Raw genomic sequence first — 21,095 nt, forward strand, 5'->3', positions numbered from 1 at the left:
AGTCGTGAGCCCCCACGCTCAGCCTGCTCTTTTTTAACTTTTTTATTGTTATATGGTATTCAATATGGTAGCCACTAGTCATATGTTGTTATTTAAGTTTAAAATGAAATAAAAATACATTTCAACAACCACACCATTGTATTAGTATAGAGAGAGAACATTTCCATTATTGCAGAAAGTTCTATTTGACATTACTGTTCTTTGCAGTAACTATCATGTTTTCATTAGTTAACCTGTGTGTCTCTCTTTCCAATGTTGTTATTCCTTGTCCGTGTTCTTTATCTCTTTGGTGGCCTTCCTGACTTACTACCTTCTTGCACCCGTTTCAGTATCATGTTCTTCTCAGTATTGCTTTGCTAATTTACTACCAATCTCATCTTATATACTTACCTTTTAAAGCTTTGTTATAGACTGTCCATGTCCACCCATGTTTCCCACTCTTCTCTCACATGTCTTGGTTAAGGGTCATCTCTCTCTGCCTAGAGTATGTCATGGTCAGTCTTTTATTTCCCTGTTTTTTTTTCCTGAAGTAGCTTCCATTTCTTTCAAGCCTTATATCTTTGCAATTCATATTTCTCCTCAGCTTTCTGTCTGTTCTCCTTAATGATCTCCTCCTTTAGTTTATGCTGGATTTGCAATCTGTGCTGAACCTGTTAGCACTTAATTGTCTTATCTTGTTGTATCTTGTTGACATGTCTTGAGAGTTTTGTTTACTGTGTGCTAGGTACTTTATGTATATGAACTCATTAATAGTTCTTGAGTAGTAGGCATTATTATCCTAATTTTGCAGATGAGAAAATCGTCTCAGATATGTTAAATAACTTTACCAAAAGTTATGAAGTTAGTGGCACAATCCAAAGTCAGTTCTGACTGACTCCAAAGCATTGTTCACAAACTGCTGCGTTTCCTGTCACTGAGCACGTAATATGCACTGAATAAATAAGATACTTTTTTGGTACTGTTTTTGTTGGTAACCAATTCTGTGTATGTGGAAAAAATAGTTGTGGGTAAAAATCAGGCTTCATCAATAATTAAAATGATGAGAAAGCCATACTAATTATAATAGGTCAAATGAGAAATGTGGCAGAAGAAGAAGGGTATATAGCTTAACTGAAACTAGTGACTGTCAGACTTGCATTTTTAGGTGTTTCTCACTTATTTCTTTTCAAGTAATTTTGCATACTTTTTTTCTGAAGGTAGAGATTTCAAGGTTGTATTCTAACTTTTTTTTTTTTTTTTTTTTTTTGAGACGGAGTCTCATTCTGTCGCCCAGGCTGGAGTGCAGTGGTGCGATCTTGGCTCGCTGCAAGCTCCGCCTCCTGGGTTCACGCCATTCTCCTGCCTCAGCTGCCCAAGTAGCTGGGACTACAGGTGCCCACCACCACGCCCGGCTACTTTTTTGTATTTTTATTAGAGACGGGGTTTCACCGTGTTAGCCAGGATGGTAATCTCCTGACCTCATGATCCGCCCGCCTCGGCCTCCCAAAGTGCTGAGATTACAGGTGTGAGCCACCGCACCCGGCTTGTATTCTAACTTTTAAAACACCCTGATCTTGATTTGGTGGTGAGCCCAGTCATTTTATGAGGTAACCTCCTAACCCATTCCCACCACCCCTTATAACTTTTAACATAAACTGTTTTGCGGTACAGTTTATATCAGTGTACCTATTTAAGCGCACAGTTTGATGAGTTTTGACAGCTGTGTAAATCACCACGCCAGTATACAGAACTTTTTTTTTTTGTGATGGAGTCTTACTCTGTCTTCCATGCTGGAGTGCAGTGGCCTGAACTCGGCTCACTGCAACCTCTGCTTGCTGGGTTTAAGTGATTCTCCTGTCTCAGCCTCCCGAGTAGCTGGGATTACAGGTGTGTGCCACCATACCCAGCTAATTTTTGTATTTTTAGTAGAGACAGGGTTTCACCATGTTGGCCGAGCTAGTGTCGAACTCCTGACTTTAGGTTTCAGGTGATCCACCCTCCTCGGCCTCCCAGAGTTTTGGGATTACAGGCGTGAGCCTATAGAACTGTTTTTTTTTTTTTTTTTTTTTGTGGAGACAGAGTCTCGCTTTGTCACCCAGGCAGGGGTGCAGTGGCACGATCTCGACTCACTGCACCCTCTGCCTCCTGGGTTCAAGTGATTCTCCTGCCTTAGCCTCCCGAGTAGCTGGGACTACAGGTGCATGCCACCATGCCCAGCTAAATTTTTGTATTTTTTTAGTAGAGACAGGGTTTCACCTTGTTAGCCAGGATGTTCTCGATCTCCTGACCTTGTGATCCCCCCGCCTTGGCCTCCCAAAGTGCTGGGATTACAGGCGTGAGCCACCGTGCCTGGCCAGAACATTTTTATATGTTGCTTTGTGTTCTTTGTTAGGTAGCTCATCCTACTCTGCTGCTGATCTGCTTTTTGTCTTTAGAGATCAGTTTTGCCTGCTCTATAAAAAGTTGACATAATTAGAATCATACAGTATGCACTCCTTTGTTTCTGACATTTATTTTTATTGTGGTACATTACACTCAAATTAGAAATCCTAACTCAGGCTTCACCCAATCCCTACCCCAACCCAACATTAAAGCACATGACTTTCTGAATGTTTGCTCCCTTTACAAGTTTTAAAATATATTAGTTGTTACAGATTATACAGATTTATAGTGCATGCATGGAACCACGTCTTAACGTATGTGCATGGAACCATGTCTTAACGTGTTTCCTCTTATAATGCTTTTTCTTGATGCAAATTTCGTGGAGATTTCTTCAAGATGATTTTATGTCTGTAATATCCTAGCTTCATTATGAATTTAAGTAATCTAGTCATTCAAGATAAGGTGTAGATTTTAAGTGTGTCTGCCAGTGCCTTAAGGACAAAATATAGTAAGTATGGAAAAGATAGAAATCAAATTAAGTCATTTTTTTATTAGCCTAGTGTAATACGCATATAATCCTAACAATTGGCAAAATAGCAAGTACAAATGTTTCATCTCTTGTCAGGCATCTGGTTGACTTTGAGATTTTGATGGTAGAGTTATTAATACACATATTTAAAACCTGATGCATGAGCTTATTTTCCTATTGATAGAATGCTTAAATTACAATGAAAATTAAACTTAAATAGCAATTTTGAACTATGTGCAAAATTTTACAATTCTGTTTGTAAAGTGATGCGGATATTTGTAAAGTCTAAGCAAATTGTTTGGTTGAGTTCCTGACCATAAATGCTTTACGATAATTTTTTAGGTATATTTGATTTCAAAAATTTTATGCTGGTTTTTAAACTTAACTTCAACCAGTGACTTTCCTTTTTCTCAGAGTCTCCACAGCCTTTTGGCTCACTTGGACATGATGCTGACTTGAGGCGGCAGCAGCAGGATACCTGTAACTCCGGCATTGCTGACATCCATAGGCTGTTTAATTGGTTATCAGAAACACTAGCAAATGCGCGCCATTCTGATGCATCTCTAACAGACACAGTCAACAAAGCCTTAGGATTGAGCACTGATGATGCCTATGAAGAGCTGAGGCAAAAACATGAGTATGAGTTGAACTCTAACCCAGATAAGAAAGAATATGAGCAGCCTACTTGTGCAAAAATTGAAAATGCACAGTTTAAGGGTACTCAGAGCTTATTACTAGAAGTTGATGCAACATCTAAGTATTCTGTTGCTATTTCTACCACCGAAGTGGGCACTGACCATAAGCTACATTTGAAAGAAGTAAGCATATAGCTGTTGGTTATCTTTGTGTTTGTGAGTGTGTGTGTGAAAGAGGTGCTGTATGCTTCAGGGAATGATTTTTTTCTTTGAAAAAGAAATAAAATGCACTTTTGAGTAAAGGTGCCTGTCTAGGATGGTACTTCCTAAGTTATTCCTTGTTACAAAGAGATAAATGCTGAAATAGTTTTCCTTCCTTCCTTAGAAGCTTAATATGTTGTCTACAGTTTACTTGTGATAAAGCTAAGGTGGAACAATCTATTAATGTTTGTCAGAAATGGCTTATTGGGAGTTAATTCCTTATTGTTTCATAATAAAGTTGAATTATCAAAACATTGGCTTTCTGCTGGCACTAACAGAGAACCCAAAGGTGAGACAGGTGAGGATACCAGTCTCAATACAGCAGTGTAACAAAGTTAAGTACTTGGTATTTCTTATGCAAATAGGAATGGGACATAAGTAGCCTTTAGGATTACCTCTGAAGTGACTCACAGCTTTGCTTATTGGAGTGTTCAGTATATTTATGATATATGTTCAGAGTGCTGGTTTGTAGCTGAGAAGTAGCCTTATCTCTCCCTTAAGTAGTCGCTGCGTCACTGGGGAATAGTTCTAGGATGGCACCATATTCCTATGGGCTTACTTCTTCATTTACTGTCTCCATTTTCTCTTCCCTGCCTTTGTTTAAAAGTTGTATGCATGTCCCCATTCTTTCTCCATGTCGTTTTGGGATATTTATTTCAAGGGGAAGATGATGACAGGAAGCTTATTTGTTGGGTAGGCACTGAGGAACTAACCTGTATTAATATTTTCCTGATAACTTTTGTATTTTAAATCAAGTTGATGGGGGGCGGGGGCACGGGGCGAACCTAGCACACCACCGATTTTTATAACTAAAGTTTTAATGGAGCACAGCTATGTCCGTTTGTTTAGGTATTGCCTGTGGTAGACTTGAGAGTCTGGCCTGCAGAGCCTAAAATATTTACTGTTTGGCACTTTAGCATAAAAGTTGACCAATCCCTGTTCTAAATTAACATAAAATTAAGTTTTGAGGGAAAAGTTATGTTTTGAGACTAGAGTGTAACTTTACCATGTTGATTTTACACATTTGTAATATTTAGATTGAAGCACATGAATTTACTGTGAAAAAAAGTTTATTCTTGACATTAAAATGAATTGAAAAGAAAGCTATTGAGTGTGTACTTTGATTTTTAGGATCCAAATTTAATTAGCGTGAGTAATTTTGAAGATTGCAGTTTGTGTCCCAGTGTTCCCATTGAACATGGATTTCGTAGACAACAGTCTAAGTCAAATAATGTCGAAGAAACTGAAATACATTGGAAACTGATACCAATTACAGGTAAGAAAAGTATACTTAGACTTCGGTTTGCTTCATTTTACTTTGAGACCAGTTTCCTGAAGGTTTCCATCTGTTCTGGATTTCACTCTTGGGTCACTAGGTGCTTCATCTTACTTGGCACTGATACCTTCAGTGTCTTATTTAAGTAATACGATGTAATACTGAGTGTTGGCTGTTCTTGGTCAGCATCAGCAAGCACCGGCAAAATCACCTTAAAAACAGGGATTTAAGACACACTGTCTCTGTGGAGTTTAGCATGCAGACTGCTGAATGAAGACTGTTGGCAGAAACTGAGTTTTTGATAAGCTGAGGTAGCTGCAGAGATAAAATGGTGCTCTTTGGACAATCAATTAAATGTTGTCTTCTCAAACTTACTAAACTTCACTGTAACAAGCTGTCATCTAGTAAGTGATAATGTTGAGGTTCATCTATTAGAAATTTGATTTCTTAATGCTGGATTATCTTAAATAAATTGGATTATCTTAGAGAATGGCCTCAATGATCACATGTAAATGTTACTGAACTATGAGGCAAAAAGTTTAGCAGATGTTGAAATATTTTTTTTTTGGTAGCATCCTAATTTCTCTGTGCAAACACGCACATACAAACACACAAATACATACACTTAATATACCAAGTTCTTTTTCTTAAATATTTTTGGAAATATTTTCAGGGTATATATCTTTTCCAGTCCTACATCTCTAACCTTTTAAAAACAATAGCAGCAGCAAACAACTTTTTGTTACAAAGTAGACTGGCCTATGAACTAGACTAGAACCTGCTGAGACTTCCGAGGACTCAGAAGAATTTATAAAACTTTATGAGTTCCCATGGGCTTTAGCACTATCTTCTACTTAACACCTTTCTGGAGGGCAGGCGGCCTGTAGGTGATGATAGAGGGAACCTAGTATTGTTTTATGAGGTGGAAATACCAGCTTGAGTGGGAGAAACAAAAGAAGTAGTTGATACAAGAAGGTTATCCTAACTGTTTCTCAATTAGACACCTTCATACTTGGTGTTGGGTCATTTGAAGGTACAGTGTCTTAAGTGTTGATATTCCATCATCACAAGTATGACCCTTCAGATTATTTTAGGCAGAAGAAGGAATGCTTGCATTTGTTATCACTTGGGGTTGTCTGAAAGGTGCTTAGTAGGTATCACTAATGTCTGAAGAGAGTCTAATGGATGCTTTCCCTCAGGAGGGAATGCAAGAAGCCCAGAAGAGCAGCTGGGGAAACATGGTGAGAAACAAACACCAGGTGAGAAGGCTTGCTTTGCTTTTCTTCCCAGTGTGCCCTTCTTCAGAATTGCTACTTGCATTTCTGATACTCCATCAATAAGGGCATTGACTTAAATTTTTTTTAATTACAGAAAATTTGGACACTACCATATTTATTTGTATGTAAATCATTACTTGAATTGTATCCAATATTCTTACTATAAAGTGTTCAAATAAGTCACCGAATATTTATATAGATTAAGTTTTCTTCACCCATAGTAGAGTCTATCTTACAGTATGATTTGGAAAGACCGGAATACATTCCTAAACCATTTGTGCAGTATATCTTATGAGAAACTCTTTTTTTTGTTTTCGTTTTCGTTTTTTTTTGAGATGGAATCTTGCTGTATCACCCAGGCTGGAGTGCAGTGATGTGAGCTTGGCTCGCTGAAAGCTCTGCCTCCTAGGTTCAAGCAGTTCACCTTTCTCAGCCTCCCAAGTAGCTGGGATTACAGGTGCATGCCACCATGCCCAGCTAATTTTTGTATTTTTAGTAGAGACGGGGTTTCACCATGTTTGCCAGGCTGGTCTCAAACTCCTGACCTCCGATGATCCACCCGCTTTGGCCTCCCAAAGTGCTGGGATTACAGGCTTGAGCCCCCACACCTGGGTTTCTTTTTTTAAAATTAAAAAAAAAATAGCCAGGAGGGGAAGCCATTTATATTTTAGGTATACTGTTCATAGTCTTAACCTAGTTGTTCTGATTGTAAAGCCGATTTCTGTGGGTACTTTAAATAAGAGATTAAGAAACTTGGATTTCAGAAACAATTGCAGATATTACTGATTAGCTAGTTGGCAGTGGGTACCTAGGAGATAATCTTTGAGCTTTGTGGATTCAGCTTCTCTGCAGATGGTCTTGCTTATAGTTTGCTGGTGATATTTTTTATATTTTCTTTCAGTTTTATTGTATCTGTCTCAGAAATTAAAGTGCTGTTTTTTTATTTGAAAGAAATATGAAATGATTTTCTTACTACATCTTTGTAGTAATTTCTTTGCTTTGGGAGTTGTTTCTCCCCTGCCCTCCCCCCCAATTAAAGTTACTAGCTTCCTTCAAGAAAATCTTTACCATCTTCTAGGAAAATTATGGTTTAAAAAAAAGAAACCATGAACAACAGATATATAACATAGAGGAAAGTTCACAAATCTTTTTTTTTTTCTTTTTTCCTCTGATACAGAGTCTCTCTCTGTTGCCCAGGCTCTAGTGCAGTGGCATGATCTTGGTTCTCTGCAACGTGTGCCTCCTGGGTTCAAGTGATTCTCCTGCCTCAGCCTCCCAAGTAGCTGGGATTACAGGCATGTGCCACCACACCCAGCTAAGTTTTATATTTTTAGTAGAGACAGGGTTTCACCATGTTGGCCAGGCTAGTCTCGAACTCCTGACCTCAAGTGAGCCACTGAACCTGGCCACAGATCTTTATTGTACAGCTTTTTGAAATTTTACATATGTATATGACCACCACCCAAATCAAGGTATAGAACATTTCTAGCATCCTAGAAGATTTTCTTCCGCATTCTCCTAGTTAGTACTCTCCTTGTTCCCAAGTAATTGCTAATCCAACTTCTTTTACCATATATTAGTTTTGCCTGCTGTTGAACTTAGGGTAATTAGAGCCTACTCATGTCGTCTCTCATGTTTGGTACTTTCATGCAATATTATGTCAGGACGTGATCAGTGTTTTGCATCTATCAATAATTCTTTTCTCATTAAGAATAGTAGAATAGTTTTTTTTTTTTTTTTTTTTGAGAGTCTTGCTCTGTCACCCAGGCAGGAATGCAGTGGCATGATCTCGACTCACTACAACCTCTGCCTCCTGGATTCAAGCGATTCTCCTGCCTCAGCCTCCCGAATAGCTGGGAATACAGGCGCGTGCCACCACGCCCAGCTAATTTTTGTATTTTTAGTAGAAATGGGGTTTTACCATGTTGACCAGGATGGTCTCGATCTCTTGACCTCGTGATCTCCCTGCCTCGTCCTCCCAAAGTGCTGGGATTACAGGCGTGAGCAACCATGCCCGGCTAGTAGTAATCTTTCTTATGCTTCAGAATGTGACATCTGACTGATGGTACCTTTAGAGAACTCACTACTCCCCTTTCACTTAAAAGTTAAAATACTGCAATTATTTAATGGCAGTAAGTTAAAAAAAAAAAAAGCGTGGTGGCTCATGTTTGTAATCCTAGCACTTTGGGAGGCCAAGGCGTGTGGATCAGGAGGTCAAGACATTGAGACCATCCTGGCCAACATGGTAAAAACCTGTCTCTACTAAAAATAAAAAAGTTAGCTGAGCGTGGTGGCTTGCACCTGTAGTCACAGCTCCTTCGGAGGCTGAGGCAGGAGAATTGCTCGAACCTGGGAGGCAGAGGTTGTAGTGAGCCGAGATCACACCCCTGCACTCCAGCCAGGTGGCAGAGCGAGACTCTGTTTAAGAAAAAAACAACAAAAGCATTATTATAGATTGACATGTATGGTGTTTTCAATCACTTATAGATGGAGATCTTTTCAGAGTAATTACGTTTTTTTTTCCTTTTTTTTTGTGCAACAGAATCTTGCTCTGTTGCCCAGGCAGGCTGGAGTGCCGTGGTGCAATCTTGGCTCACTGCAGCCTCTGCTTCCTGAGTAGCTGAGATTACAGGTGCCCGCCACCACGGCTGGCTAATTTTTGTATTATTTTTTAGTAGAGACGAGGTTTCACCATGTTGGCCAGGCTGGTCTCGAACTCCTGACCTCAGGTGATCTGCCTGCCTTGGCCTCCCAAAGTGCTGGGATTACAGGCATGAGCCACCGTGCCTGAACAGTTAAGTTCTTAATAAAATCATACAGGGAAATTTGTGCAAAATAAAATTAGGTTGTGATTATTTATATTTTATAAAGGGATCTATTTGGTTTAGAGGTTTTTAATTATGGAAAATTCTCCATGTAGATTTAAGTTACCTTGCAGGTTAAAAGTATTCCCTTTATTTGTAACCCTTCAGGAGTAAACTTACTGGTTGGTTGTTTAGCTATACATTTTGGGAGCCACTGTTTCATTTAAAGTAATAAATAGCCGGCTGTGGTGGTATGCACCTGTAGTCCCATCTGCTTGGAAGACTGAGGCAGGAGGAATTGAGGCCAGAAATTCAAGGCCAGTCTGGGAAACATAGTGAGGCCCCATGTCTAATAAATAATTCAGAACTTTTTAAATTAAGGTAGTTCTCCCCAACCCCTATGTTTTATGAGATGCAATTCAACATTTTTTCTTTGACTGTATCAGATATTTGACATGATACATAATTCAAGAAGTCTACAAATACTTCAGAAAGTAATACTACCCCAGCCCAGGTCACTTAGATTATTCCCTGTATATTAGCCATGGTTACCAATTTCTTGTGTATCCTTCCAGACACTTTATGTGTACTAAACCACATTTTAATGTTGCAGATTTAAGATATTCAGGATATTTAGTATTCCTAATTATCTTACGGAACTTGGATTTTCTGGTTTATCAATTTCATACAGTTCTAATTCTTATCCTGGCACGTTGGATTTTCTGGTTTATCAATTTCATACAGTTCTAATTCTTATCCTGGCACGTTGGATATTTTGTTCCCCTCTCACCTCCGCCTACAGACCCACCTTGGGTCTTTTCTCTGTGCTGACAAATTGCCTTTGCAATAGTTAATGAGTGTACTGGTTCAGGATAACCACCAGGATTGGTAGAGAATGTCATAAGCTGACTCCTAGTGAGTCTATTTAAACCTTTTCTAGTGTGATGAGTGTGAGCAAAATCTTTACTGTAGGTTTGAAAACTACCTGTACCTGGACTTCCTGATTTAGAGGCACCATTTTCTATACTACAGCAGCAATTTGTTAGGGAATGTTGGCCAAGGCTTAAGGAAAATCAGTAATTTTTTAGCGGGTAAAATTGTGTATAGGTCTTCTAAGTAAAGATCATGAGTTTTTTCTTTTCCTAAAATATAACACTAAAATTGAAGTTAAATGTTTTTTTCAAACCCTTGTTGCTTAAAAATGGAATTTGGGTTCCCTTTTTCAAACGTTTCAAAAACATACTTTGTTTGAATTTAGGATTTTTTTGGGGAAAGTTGATCTTTTGGGTTGAGCTATTTGTCAAGAGTGAAAGGTTTTAATCCCATTAATATCAGCTAACCATAGTGTCAGCCAACCTCAGTATCAGCCCAACCTCTGTATCTCAAATGAGGTATAGCTATCCTCTTTTCTCTTAGAATTATTTCCAAACAAAAGGAAAATATTTATGAAAGGACTGTCAAAAGTGTGCAGCTGTGAAATATATTCTTCTCTTATTATTATTCGTTTTATTTCCTGATAAAATGAAGTCCCTGACATTACAGGAAATCTACTTAGCAACCTCATAAGTGAGAACAAGTCTGAAAGCAGATACAAAATTAATTATCCTAGATCCTAGATGCAACTTTTAACTTGACAGTTATTCCCACAGCATTTCTGTTTGATATTCTTACAATTGTCTTACACTCAGAATTCTCACTAAGGGGCCATTACCATAGTAGATATTACTTGGCAAATAATAAATACAGGGATTGAGCAAGCTGATGCAACTGACCATCTTGATTAAAATGTGTATTAAACTTAGATCTACAGAATGGTAGGGAGGCAGAAATAAGCAAATGACTTAATTTGTATTGATGCCAAATTGGTGTTTGCTTGAACACTTCAAAATGGCAGAGTTGTTAACACTAGCTACAACTCTTAAGGACCATCCCATAAGTAGGGCACATAGGGCATAGAATTCATACCAGAATTTTAGGATTTTATTTTACTTTCTGATATATAATTAGTTCTTAATGTGTGTTAACCCTTTTTTTCCCTCCAATTTAAGGGTCTGTGTTTTCATATGTTATATTTTTGGATTGCTCTTATAATAATGAACTCTTCCTGTATAGGTATGAAATCACCAGAAGAACAGCTGGTGTGTGTGCCACCACAGGAGGCCTTTCCTAACGACCCCCGGGTAATAAATAGACAGAGAAGTTCTGATTACCAGTTTCCATCCTCTCCATTTACAGACACACTAAAGGGCACCACTGAGGATGACGTGTTGACAGGTCAGGTGGAGGAGCAGTGTGTGCCAGCAGCAGAGGCAGAGCCGCCTGCAGCGAGCGAAACCACAGAGAGGACAGTGTTAGGAGAGTACAATCTCTTTTCTAGGAAGATAGAAGAGATTTTGAAGCAAAAGAATGTTTCATATGTCAGTAGAGTTTCCACACCTATCTTTACAACACAAGAGAAGATGAAACGGCTTTCCGAGTTCATATATTCTAAGACTTCCAAAGCTGGTGTGCAGGAGTTTGTAGATGGTTTGCATGAGAAGCTAAATACTATTATTATTAAAGCATCAGCCAAGGGTGAGAATTTGCCACCAGTCAGTCCTAACGATTCTGATGCTAAGATAGCATCGAATCTTCTGGAAAGGCATGTCATACCAGTCTCCTCAAGTGACTTCAACAATAAACATCTCCTTGAGCCACTGTGTAGTGATCCTTTGAAAGACACCAACTCTAATGAGCAGCATTCCACTTCGACTTTGAGTTTAACTGAAGTAGAAATGAACCAGCCTCAACATGCCACAGAGTTAACGGTGACTTCTGATCATACTGTACCTGGTGATATGGCCCGGGAACCAGTAGAAGAAACAACAAAATCCCCCAGTGATGTAAACATTTCTGCTCAACCGGCTCTTTCAAATTTTATAAGCCAGTTAGAACCTGAAGTATTTAATAGTTTGGTTAAAATCATGAAAGATGTCCAGAAAAATACTGTGAAATTTTATATTCATGAAGAAGAAGAGAGTGTGCTCTGTAAAGAAATAAAGGTAACTAAACGAGAAGGTAATAGTAATGCAGTACAAACTTCTCTTGTTGGTGTGACCTGTATAAAATGGAAGTTTTTTGTGTTTAAATGTTTACCATAGGCCAGGCATGGTGGCTAATACCTGTAATTCCAAAACTTGGGAGGCTGAGGCAGGAGGATTGCTTGAGGCCAGGAGTTCATGACCAGCCTGGGCAACATAACAAGACTTTGTCTCTTAATAACAAAATAGGTGTGGTGGCACTCTACTGTAGTCCCAGCTGCTTGGGAAGCTCAAGTGGGAGGGTCACTTGAGCCCAGGCATTTGAGATTACAGTTAGCTATGATTGTGCCAGCTTAGGTGACAGAGTGAGACCCTGTCTCTAAAAATAAATAATAAAAATAAATGTTGATTGTATATCTTCATAATTTAACTCAGGGTGGAATAAAAGAGTGGTAAGTCCAAGTAAATTCAGAACTTGGGGTCTAAATATGTTAGAATTTAGAATCTTGTTTTACAGTGTCATTTATGCACATACCTTTTAAACTGTTGATTTGAAGGTTTGAAGTGTTTCTTGGAATTTTTTTTTTTTTTTTTTTTTGAGACGGAGTCTCCCTCTGTCGCCCAGGCTGGAGTACAGTGGTGTGATCTCGGCTCACTGCAACCTCTGCCTCCCGAGTTGAAGCAGTTCTCCTGCCTCAGCCTCCCAAGTAGCTGGGATTACAGGCATGCAACACCATGCCCAGCTAATTTTTTTTTTTTTGTATTTTCAGTAGAGACAGGGTTTCACCATGTTGGTCAGGCTGGTCTGGAACTCCTGACCTCATGATCCACCTGCCTCAGCCTCCCATAGTGCTGGGATTACAGGCGTGAGCCACCATGCCTGGCCATTTCTTGGATTTTTAATGAAGAGGAAGGAAAAACACAGAGAGGAAAAATCAAGTTGCCAGGGTTTATCTCATGGGATTTGATCAATCACATAGAAAAACAAACTGCCCATGGTTGGCCTAATGATAAACTTTTGGTATTTCTTGATACCCTAGCCATGTTACATTCCCTTTATCCTTGATTGATCAAGAAACCTGATAATCTTGAAAGACTACTCAGGTCACGAAAGATTTCTCACTGTGAGGTGTATTTTTTCTACTGAAGCTGCAGACTAATATTTCAGATATTTGGTTGAAACACACAGATGGCCAGGCGCTGTGGCTCACGCCTGTAATCCCAGCACTTTGGGAGGCTGAGGTGGGCAGATCACGAGGTCAGGAAATCGAAACCATCCTGGCTAACACGGTGAAACCCTGTCTCTACTAAAAGGACAAAAAAATTAGCCGGGCGTGGTGGCAGCTTCCTGTAGTCCCAGCTACTTGGGAGGCTGAGGCAGGAGCATGGTGTGGACCCAGGAGGCGGAACTTGCAGCGAGCCGAGATTGCATCACTGTACTCCAGTCTGGGCAACAGTGCAAGACTCCGTCTCAAAAAAAAAAAAAAAAAAACAAAAAACCACACACACCTTTCTGTGTGTCTGTATGTTAGAGAGAGAGATGTAAGTTTGTTACCAGTATGTAGGTAAATGGTAACACATTGGAGCAATTGTATTAGTGGTGTAATATTAAAATTAATACTCAATAAATTATGGGATTTTAATTCCTCAAGGGAATGGCTAAGATTTTGAAATAAATGCCTGCTCTCATTTATAGAGTTTACTTACCATGACTGGAATTTCATTAGAGGAATCAGAGGGACCATGGGCTTTATAGCTACTAACATGTCCTAAGCCTTTTGTCAGTTTGGGCATCTCTGAGGTCAGCATGTTTCGTGTGACGTCACCTGGTCAAGACCTGAAGAACATAGAAATGACATGAGTCAGAGTACTCTGTTGGGCTTTCCTTACTGATTCCTAATGGTTTTTTGGGAAAATGAAATGAGACTTCTAGGAATTCCTTGGTTGCATTGACTGAATGTAGAGTTTCTCAACTTTTCCCCACCAGCCAGCAATAAGTTCCCAAGCACAGTACTCTTTGGGGGCATAGCTGCATATTGGTTTGGGGGTAGATGAGAGAATAGGTTGCGCCCAGTTCCGAGTGTGCTTAGCATAATTCCAACTCCCTCCACCCCCACACCCCCCACCCCCTGCTCCTTTTTTAAAAAAGATTTGTAACACACCTATTTGACATTTTTAAAAATTTATTTAGTGAGATGGAGTTTTGTTCTTGTTGCCCAGGCTGGAGTGTAATGGCACTATCTTGGCTCACTGCAACCTCCACCTCCTAGGTTCAAGCAATTCTCCTGCCTCATCCTCCCAAGTAGCTGGGATTACAGGCACCCACCACGACGTCCAGCTAATTTTTTGTATTTTTAGTAGAGACGGGGTTTCACCATGTTGGCCAGGCTGGTGTTGAACTCCTGGCCTTAGGTGATGTGCCCGCCTTGGCCTCCCAAAGTACTGGGATTATAGGCGTAAGCTATCGCACCCAGCCGTGACATTTAGATTACAGGGATAGGAGATACATTTCCTAATGAAATGTGCTTTTAATTTTTTCTGGCATACAACAAGTCATTTCTGTCATTTATATAGAATAAAAGAGCATTCTTTGTTTTACGAATCTGATAGAAAACCAGATTGAAACCTTAATTCTTTTAATCAATATCCATTGGAAATATTCCAGCAAAAATACTACAGTAAAAGACTTTATGAATAAAAATGTAAACTTTAAATATTTCTGGAGTCAAACTGATTTATTATATGAATTAAACTGTCTTATTTTAAATGAACTTAAAGCTTCTTAATGTAAGAAGACATCAAAAATTACCAGGAGGGAGGCTGAGGCAGGTGGATCATGAGGTCAGGAGATCGGGACCATCCTGACTAACACGGTGAAACCCCGTCTCTACTAAAAATACAAAAAAATTAGCCAGGCATGGTGACGGGCACCTGTAGTCCCAGTTACTGGGGAGGCTGAAGCAGGAGAATGGTGTGAACCTGGGAGGCAGAGCTTGCAGTGAGCCGAGGTAGCGCTACTGCACTCCAGCCTGGGTGACAGAGTAAGACTCCATCTCAAAAAAAAAAAAAAAAAAAAAAAAAAAAACATTACCAGCAGGCATGTCAGATGGTAATTTACCTTTTCATTAACTGACTAAGCTGGTCTAAGATCTGCCCAAAAGTTCCAGAGCTTGGATCAAAATCAATGTAGAAGGTGCTGCTTTAGCACAACATCCTCCTCTTTGGGGTGACACTTTAGGCAGCTGTTGAAAGAGCAGTAGACAGGTTGTCAGGTGAGCTGGGTTTTTATTATAGCTGTCTGACCAGCTGTGCTGACATTAAAAGTAATCTCTGAAATGAGGAATATGACCTCTAGGATCTTGCAGTTTACTTCAGTGTTCAGGATTCCACCAGCAAGCAGAGAGCAAAGGGAACTCTGCATGGAAGTCTGCCTGTGTCTTGTGAAAGTACCATGTTCACCAGCATGGAGGAAGAGTTATTAGTTGGGAGAGTCTACTTTGAAGACAGAAACTTGACAGAAATGGCTTATTAGTATGTCAATACCATTGTACATAATGAAGGTCTATATAAATGCTTTTTGAGCTGTTGTGAATTAAAGGAGCTATGGTTGTGAAAGTTCTTAACTCTGAAGGCGTTTATCCCAGTTAATACTGCTGCAAATAACCAAGGGCCTGCTTAGAATCCAAAGGAAAATGGGAGCTAGGGAGTGGTTAATGATTAGACTCTAGGTTGCCTTAAAGTGTTTCTCATAGGGTATTACAGGCAACCTAGAGTCTAATCGATTATTAACCTCTGTAATAACTAAAGGAGCTGGGTTAAGAACCTGGCCTAATTAACAGTTCTTTCTGTTACTCTCACACTGTTAATTAGCTGGCTTTGCATAGTGCTGTAACATAGTGACCATGTGATTGGTGAAGCTCTGTAACATTGTGACTCTGGGATTGGTGAAGCTCTGACCTTTAGATTCCTCTTCTAGAAAAGAAAAGTGGATTTGGGCCATGTGCAGTGGCTTATGACTATAATCCCAGCACTTTGGAAGGCCAAGGCAGGAGGATCATCAAACCCAGGAATTTAAGACCAGCTTGGGCAACACAGCGAGACTCTCTTACAAAAAAAAAAAAAAAGTTAGCCTGGTGTGGTGGTGTGAGCCTAGTGCCACATATTCAGGAGGCTGAGGTGGGAGGATTGCTTGAGCCTGGGAGGTCAAGGCTGCAGTGAGCTGTGATCATTCCGCTGCACTCCAGCCTGGGAAACAGTGATAGCCTGTCTCAAAAAAAAAAAAAAAAAAAAAAATAGATTTGATGGTCTGTAAGGTCTCTTAGAGTGTAAATTCATTTATTGTTAATAATGTCCTAGTAGTACTTAAGCTTATCAGTTTATCTTGCATTTCTGGTATTAAATTGATGTTTACAAAAAAGCATTTTAATATTGATTTAGTTGTTTTTCTTTAACAGGAATATCTTATCAAATTAGGCAATACAGAATGTCATCCAGAACAGTTTTTGGAAAGAAGATCAAAATTAGATAAACTATTGATTATTATTCAAAATGAAGACATTGCAGGTTTCATTCACAAGGTAGACTATTAAGTCAAATTCACTACTTACTTTGGTTTTAAAAACTCCCTTATTTTAAAATCTTGCTGTCTGGCAGACTAGTGTTTTTAAAATAAGCTTTAAAGGAGATTAAACTTAAGGACCCATCTATGAATCAGCTTGTGAGATTCAAGTTTGTACCTCTTCAGAGTTTTAAAGTGCTGCACATCATGGATCTTCCCTGTCACTCAAGTAGTCAAGACTAATAAGAGTACTGAATCCTTGAATACCCTTGGGTCTGCTGACTGACTACTTAATGTTTTCATCTTCATTTGTATGTCCTAGGAAAAACCTATTTGTGCTCCATCTTTGTCAGACCAGTCCCCTTTTCCCTTATATTTTGAGGTATCCCATCTAGTCTTAGGAGCCCTATCTCACATCTTACATCTTGGATGCCTTTCCTGATTGACTGTTCCAGCACATAGGCTTTTGCCTTCATCTGAATTCTGACTACTCACAGGTTATAGAGAGGTCAGCTTTTGTCCATTTTGTGTTTTCAGGTCTATTGTAAGCTTCTTTAGTGGTCTCTGATAGGTCCCAGTACATAAATGTTGGTTTATATATTGGGAAATAATGTTGAGAATATTATTTGTGTGTGTGGCTTTCCAGAGGCAATCTACTAATACAGATGAGCCATAATGCATTCTGTTAGACTTCTTGTAGGTTCCTTCACACTTGAGTCTATCACTTCATTCCCTCATCCATCTGTTTCTCTTTTTATTTTGGGATTTAAACAGATACCTGGCTTGGTGACTTTAAAGAAGCTCCCCTGCGTTAGTTTTGCTGGTGTTGATAGCCTGGATGATGTTAAAAATCATACATACAATGAATTATTTGTATCTGGAGGTTTTATCGTATCTGATGAATCAATTCTAAATCCAGAGGTTGTCACAATTGGTAAGGTGTGATGTTCTTTTGAGCACATAACTCCTCTTCTGACTCTAATACTTTTTAATGTACTGTCCATTTATTCTGCTATTCACAGATAACTAGTACATTTCAGTCTTTTCCTGAGCTTTTATTACCTCAAATTTCTTTCCCCTTCTCTTAGACCAATAATTTTCTCTAAATCTGGTGTAAAGCAAGGCTTTCTGCCCCTGCTGCAGTTGAATCACTTCTTGTATTACTGTCATCAACATGTTCTTTTGTATGTAGATGTTATATTCTTAGAGCTTTAGGCATGTATAGATCTGTCTCCCTTAGACAAAGAGAAATGAAAAGAGTACATAGGAAAGTAGGTGTCTCTACATAATATGAAAAAGCACTTCTTTCATAATTCACTTGTGGAATGATTATTGAATTAAAAAGGAACTTCATTATTTCTAACAGAGAACCTTAAAAATTTTTTGACATTCCTTGAAGAACTTAGTACTCCAGAAGGAAAATGGCAATGGAAAGTCCACTGTAAATTTCAGAAAAAACTAAAAGAACTAGGCAGGTAAGCTTTGAAACATAACTGTATAATGGTTGTTGATTTTAACATTGTACTCATATTTCTCTATTCCCATGTTTGTAGATTATGGATGTTGTTAATTTTTCACAGATGTCCATAGCCAGTCATAATAGAGTATAGATACTAAATTATTCTTGCCTTTATAAGAGGAAGCAGTATTTTTAAGTAGAAGTTTGGTGAAGTTCTTGTTATGTGCATAGGTAAAATTTGTTTAATATTTGCCATGCGTGGATTTAGAGTAATCATCCAAATGGAATGATCAGCATTTTTCTTTTTTCTTTTTTCTTTTTTTTTTTTTTTTTTTTTTTTTGAGATGGAGTTTTGCTCTTGTAGCCCAGGCTGGAGTGCAGTGGGGCAATCTCGCCTCACTGCAACCTCCGCCTCCTGGGTTCAAGCGATTCTCCCACCTCAGCCTCTCAAGTAGCTGAGGTTACAGGTGCCTGCCACCATGCCTGTCTTATTTTTGTATTTTTAGTAGAGATGGGGTTTTACCACATTGGCCTGGCTGGTCTCGAACTTCTGTCCTCAGGTGATCCGCCCGCCTTGGCCTCACAAAGTGCTGGGATTACAGGCGTGAGCCACTGTGCCCGGCCAGCATTTTCCTTTTTTAACTGAACTGTATGTTCCAACTACATCAGACCCTCTCTGAGCCAACTGACTAATGACTCATACTAGTCACTTGGTCTTTGGAACACTAGTCACTTGAGAGAGTCCATAAATGATTGTGGTAATCAGGCACATTTGGGACACTATATCCTACTAGTAAAGTCTATAAAATGTATTTACACATTAAAGGATATGAAGAACTCTAGTTAAAATAATTGTTTTACATTGTGTTAATCATTATTTCCTTAAACTTAGACCACAAAATTTTATTTCTTAAAGTATGACATTCCATGGTACACTTTTCAGGAAATTCAGGCTTAAATAAGTTTTGAGTATTTAATTCTTTGTAGCAATTCACTTTTAAAAGCTTATCTCCACTTGTTGCCTTGTCCCTTGCAATATAGAAACAGCTTAGAGCCGGCCGGGCATGGTGGCTCATGCCTGTAATCCCAGCACATTGGGAGGCTGAGGCAGGCGGATTACAAGGTCAGGAGATTGAGACCATCCTGTCCAACATGGTGAAACCCCGTCTCTACTAAAAATACAAAAATTAACTGGGTGTGGTGGTGTACAGGCGTAGTAGTAGTCCCAGCTACTCGGGAAGCTGAAGCAGGAGAATCGCTTGAACCCAGGAAGCGGAGGTTGCAGCAAGCTGAGATTGCACTACTGTTCTCCAGCCTGGTGCCAGAGCGAGACTCTGTCTCCAAAAAAAAAAAAAAGAGTTTAGAGCCATAATAGTGTACTTTTTTTTTTTTTTTTAAGAGACTTTAGTTCTTGTTGCCCAGACTGGAGTGTAATAGTGCAGTCGCAGCTCACTGCAACCTCTGCTTCCTGGGTTCTAGTGATTCTCCCGCCTCAGCCTCCCAAGTAGTTGGGATTACAGGCATGAGCCACCTCATCCGGCTAATTGTATTTTGAGTAGAGATGGGGTTTCACTATGTCGGCCAGGCTGGTCTTGAACACCTGACCTTAGGTGATCCAACTGCTTTGGCCTCCCAAAGTTTTGGGATTACAGGCGTGAGCCATCAGGCCTGGTCTGTATATTGTATTTTTTGAAGGAAGGATTTATACTTTTTTTGTCCTTTTAAGTCCTTCATTAAAGTTCAAAATTGATAGAGGTAGTCATACTTTAAGTAAGTAGAATAATCAGCTGAGATTTTAGCCTAAGCTGTATAGCTGGCCCTGAGGCCTTGCGACTAAGAAACCCCTTTCTTTCTTTCCAAAGAAGCACGCCCGTACATCAGGCAGAGAGCTAAAGCAGTGCAGTTGTCATTAGTTGCCTCAATGGAGAAACTGAATTTTAATCTACAGCAGAAATTTCCATACTAAATTTTAGAAGTACAGATCCAGATACTGAACTGCTTAATTTCACAGATTGAATGCTAAAGCTCTAAGTCTGTTGACGCTTCTGAATGTCTATCAGAAGAAACATCTGGTTGAAATTTTGTCATACCACAATTGTGATTCACAAACTCGAAATGCTCCAGAATTGGATTGCCTTATCAGACTTCAGGCTCAGAACATACAGCAACGACACATAGTCTTTTTAACAGGTAAAGAGAGCACTCCTAAGCTTTCTATTATGAATATAGGAATGTGGATGAAAGGATTTTATGGGGCTGTGGTGGGTGTCGCTAAGCTTTGATTCTGAAAATGTGAAGGAAAGGATTTTGTGAGGGCTGGGGGCTGTCCACATTTTGAAGGGTTTCATACATGAAACGTTTTTTCTTAATTTAGAGAAGACCATCAAGATGCTTTCCAGTTATACAGATAATGGAATAGTGGTTGCAACTGCTGAAGACTTCATGCAAAACTTTAAAAATCTTGTGGGCTATCACAACTCAATCACAGAAGAAAACCTTCCGCAGCTTGGTGCTAATGAGAATCTTGAGTCCCAGTCAGGTAACTTTTCAGTGGTTTTCATTTTCTTTAACGCAGACAGTAAAAGAGGAATGGTTTTGTTCTGTTACGAAATAATGAAATGACTGTTTCGAAACCACTCGCCTCAGTATAAACAGTCATAGGGAAAGTGTTTGAAGACATTTATCATTCTAATACTTAGCATGCACAAGATCTGCTCATTTATTATACTGTAGCCAGTCTAAGTTGTTAGTTATTATAGATTATGCATTTCTATCTATATTGTAGACAATGCATACTATGGAGTATGCATTTTCTCTTCGAGGGTTTGTAAGCATTATTGGTTACTATTGTCAGCAAAGGGGTTATATTAACAAAAAGGTAGGAAACCAGATATGGCGATTCAGCATTGAGCTGC

The 21,095-nt window shown here is 39.2% G+C and overlaps 1 protein-coding gene across 9 annotated transcripts in view; it reads left to right on the forward strand.

Annotated features, from left to right (window-relative positions):
• The window catches only part of TASOR (transcription activation suppressor), a 63,682-nt gene that overhangs the window by 38,690 nt on the left and 3,897 nt on the right, over window positions 1-21,095 (forward strand). For 2 of the 9 annotated variants that reach the window (XM_007984657.3, XM_007984653.3), the window contains exons 15-23: window positions 3,305-3,708; window positions 4,918-5,062; window positions 6,262-6,321; window positions 11,256-12,184; window positions 16,618-16,740; window positions 17,496-17,655; window positions 18,088-18,196; window positions 20,192-20,370; window positions 20,555-20,719. In XM_007984657.3, the coding sequence (XP_007982848.2) occupies window positions 3,305-3,708; window positions 4,918-5,062; window positions 6,262-6,321; window positions 11,256-12,184; window positions 16,618-16,740; window positions 17,496-17,655; window positions 18,088-18,196; window positions 20,192-20,370; window positions 20,555-20,719 (2,274 nt within the window). The remainder of the gene's footprint in view (window positions 1-3,304; window positions 3,709-4,917; window positions 5,063-6,261; window positions 6,322-11,255; window positions 12,185-16,617; window positions 16,741-17,495; window positions 17,656-18,087; window positions 18,197-20,191; window positions 20,371-20,554; window positions 20,720-21,095) is intronic. The other 7 variants (XM_038003774.2, XM_007984655.3, XM_038003775.2 and 4 more) reach the window with 5 other exon arrangements.

Source organism: Chlorocebus sabaeus, chromosome 22 (assembly GCF_047675955.1).
Source record: "Chlorocebus sabaeus isolate Y175 chromosome 22, mChlSab1.0.hap1, whole genome shotgun sequence".
Taxonomy (NCBI): Eukaryota; Metazoa; Chordata; class Mammalia; order Primates; family Cercopithecidae; genus Chlorocebus; species Chlorocebus sabaeus.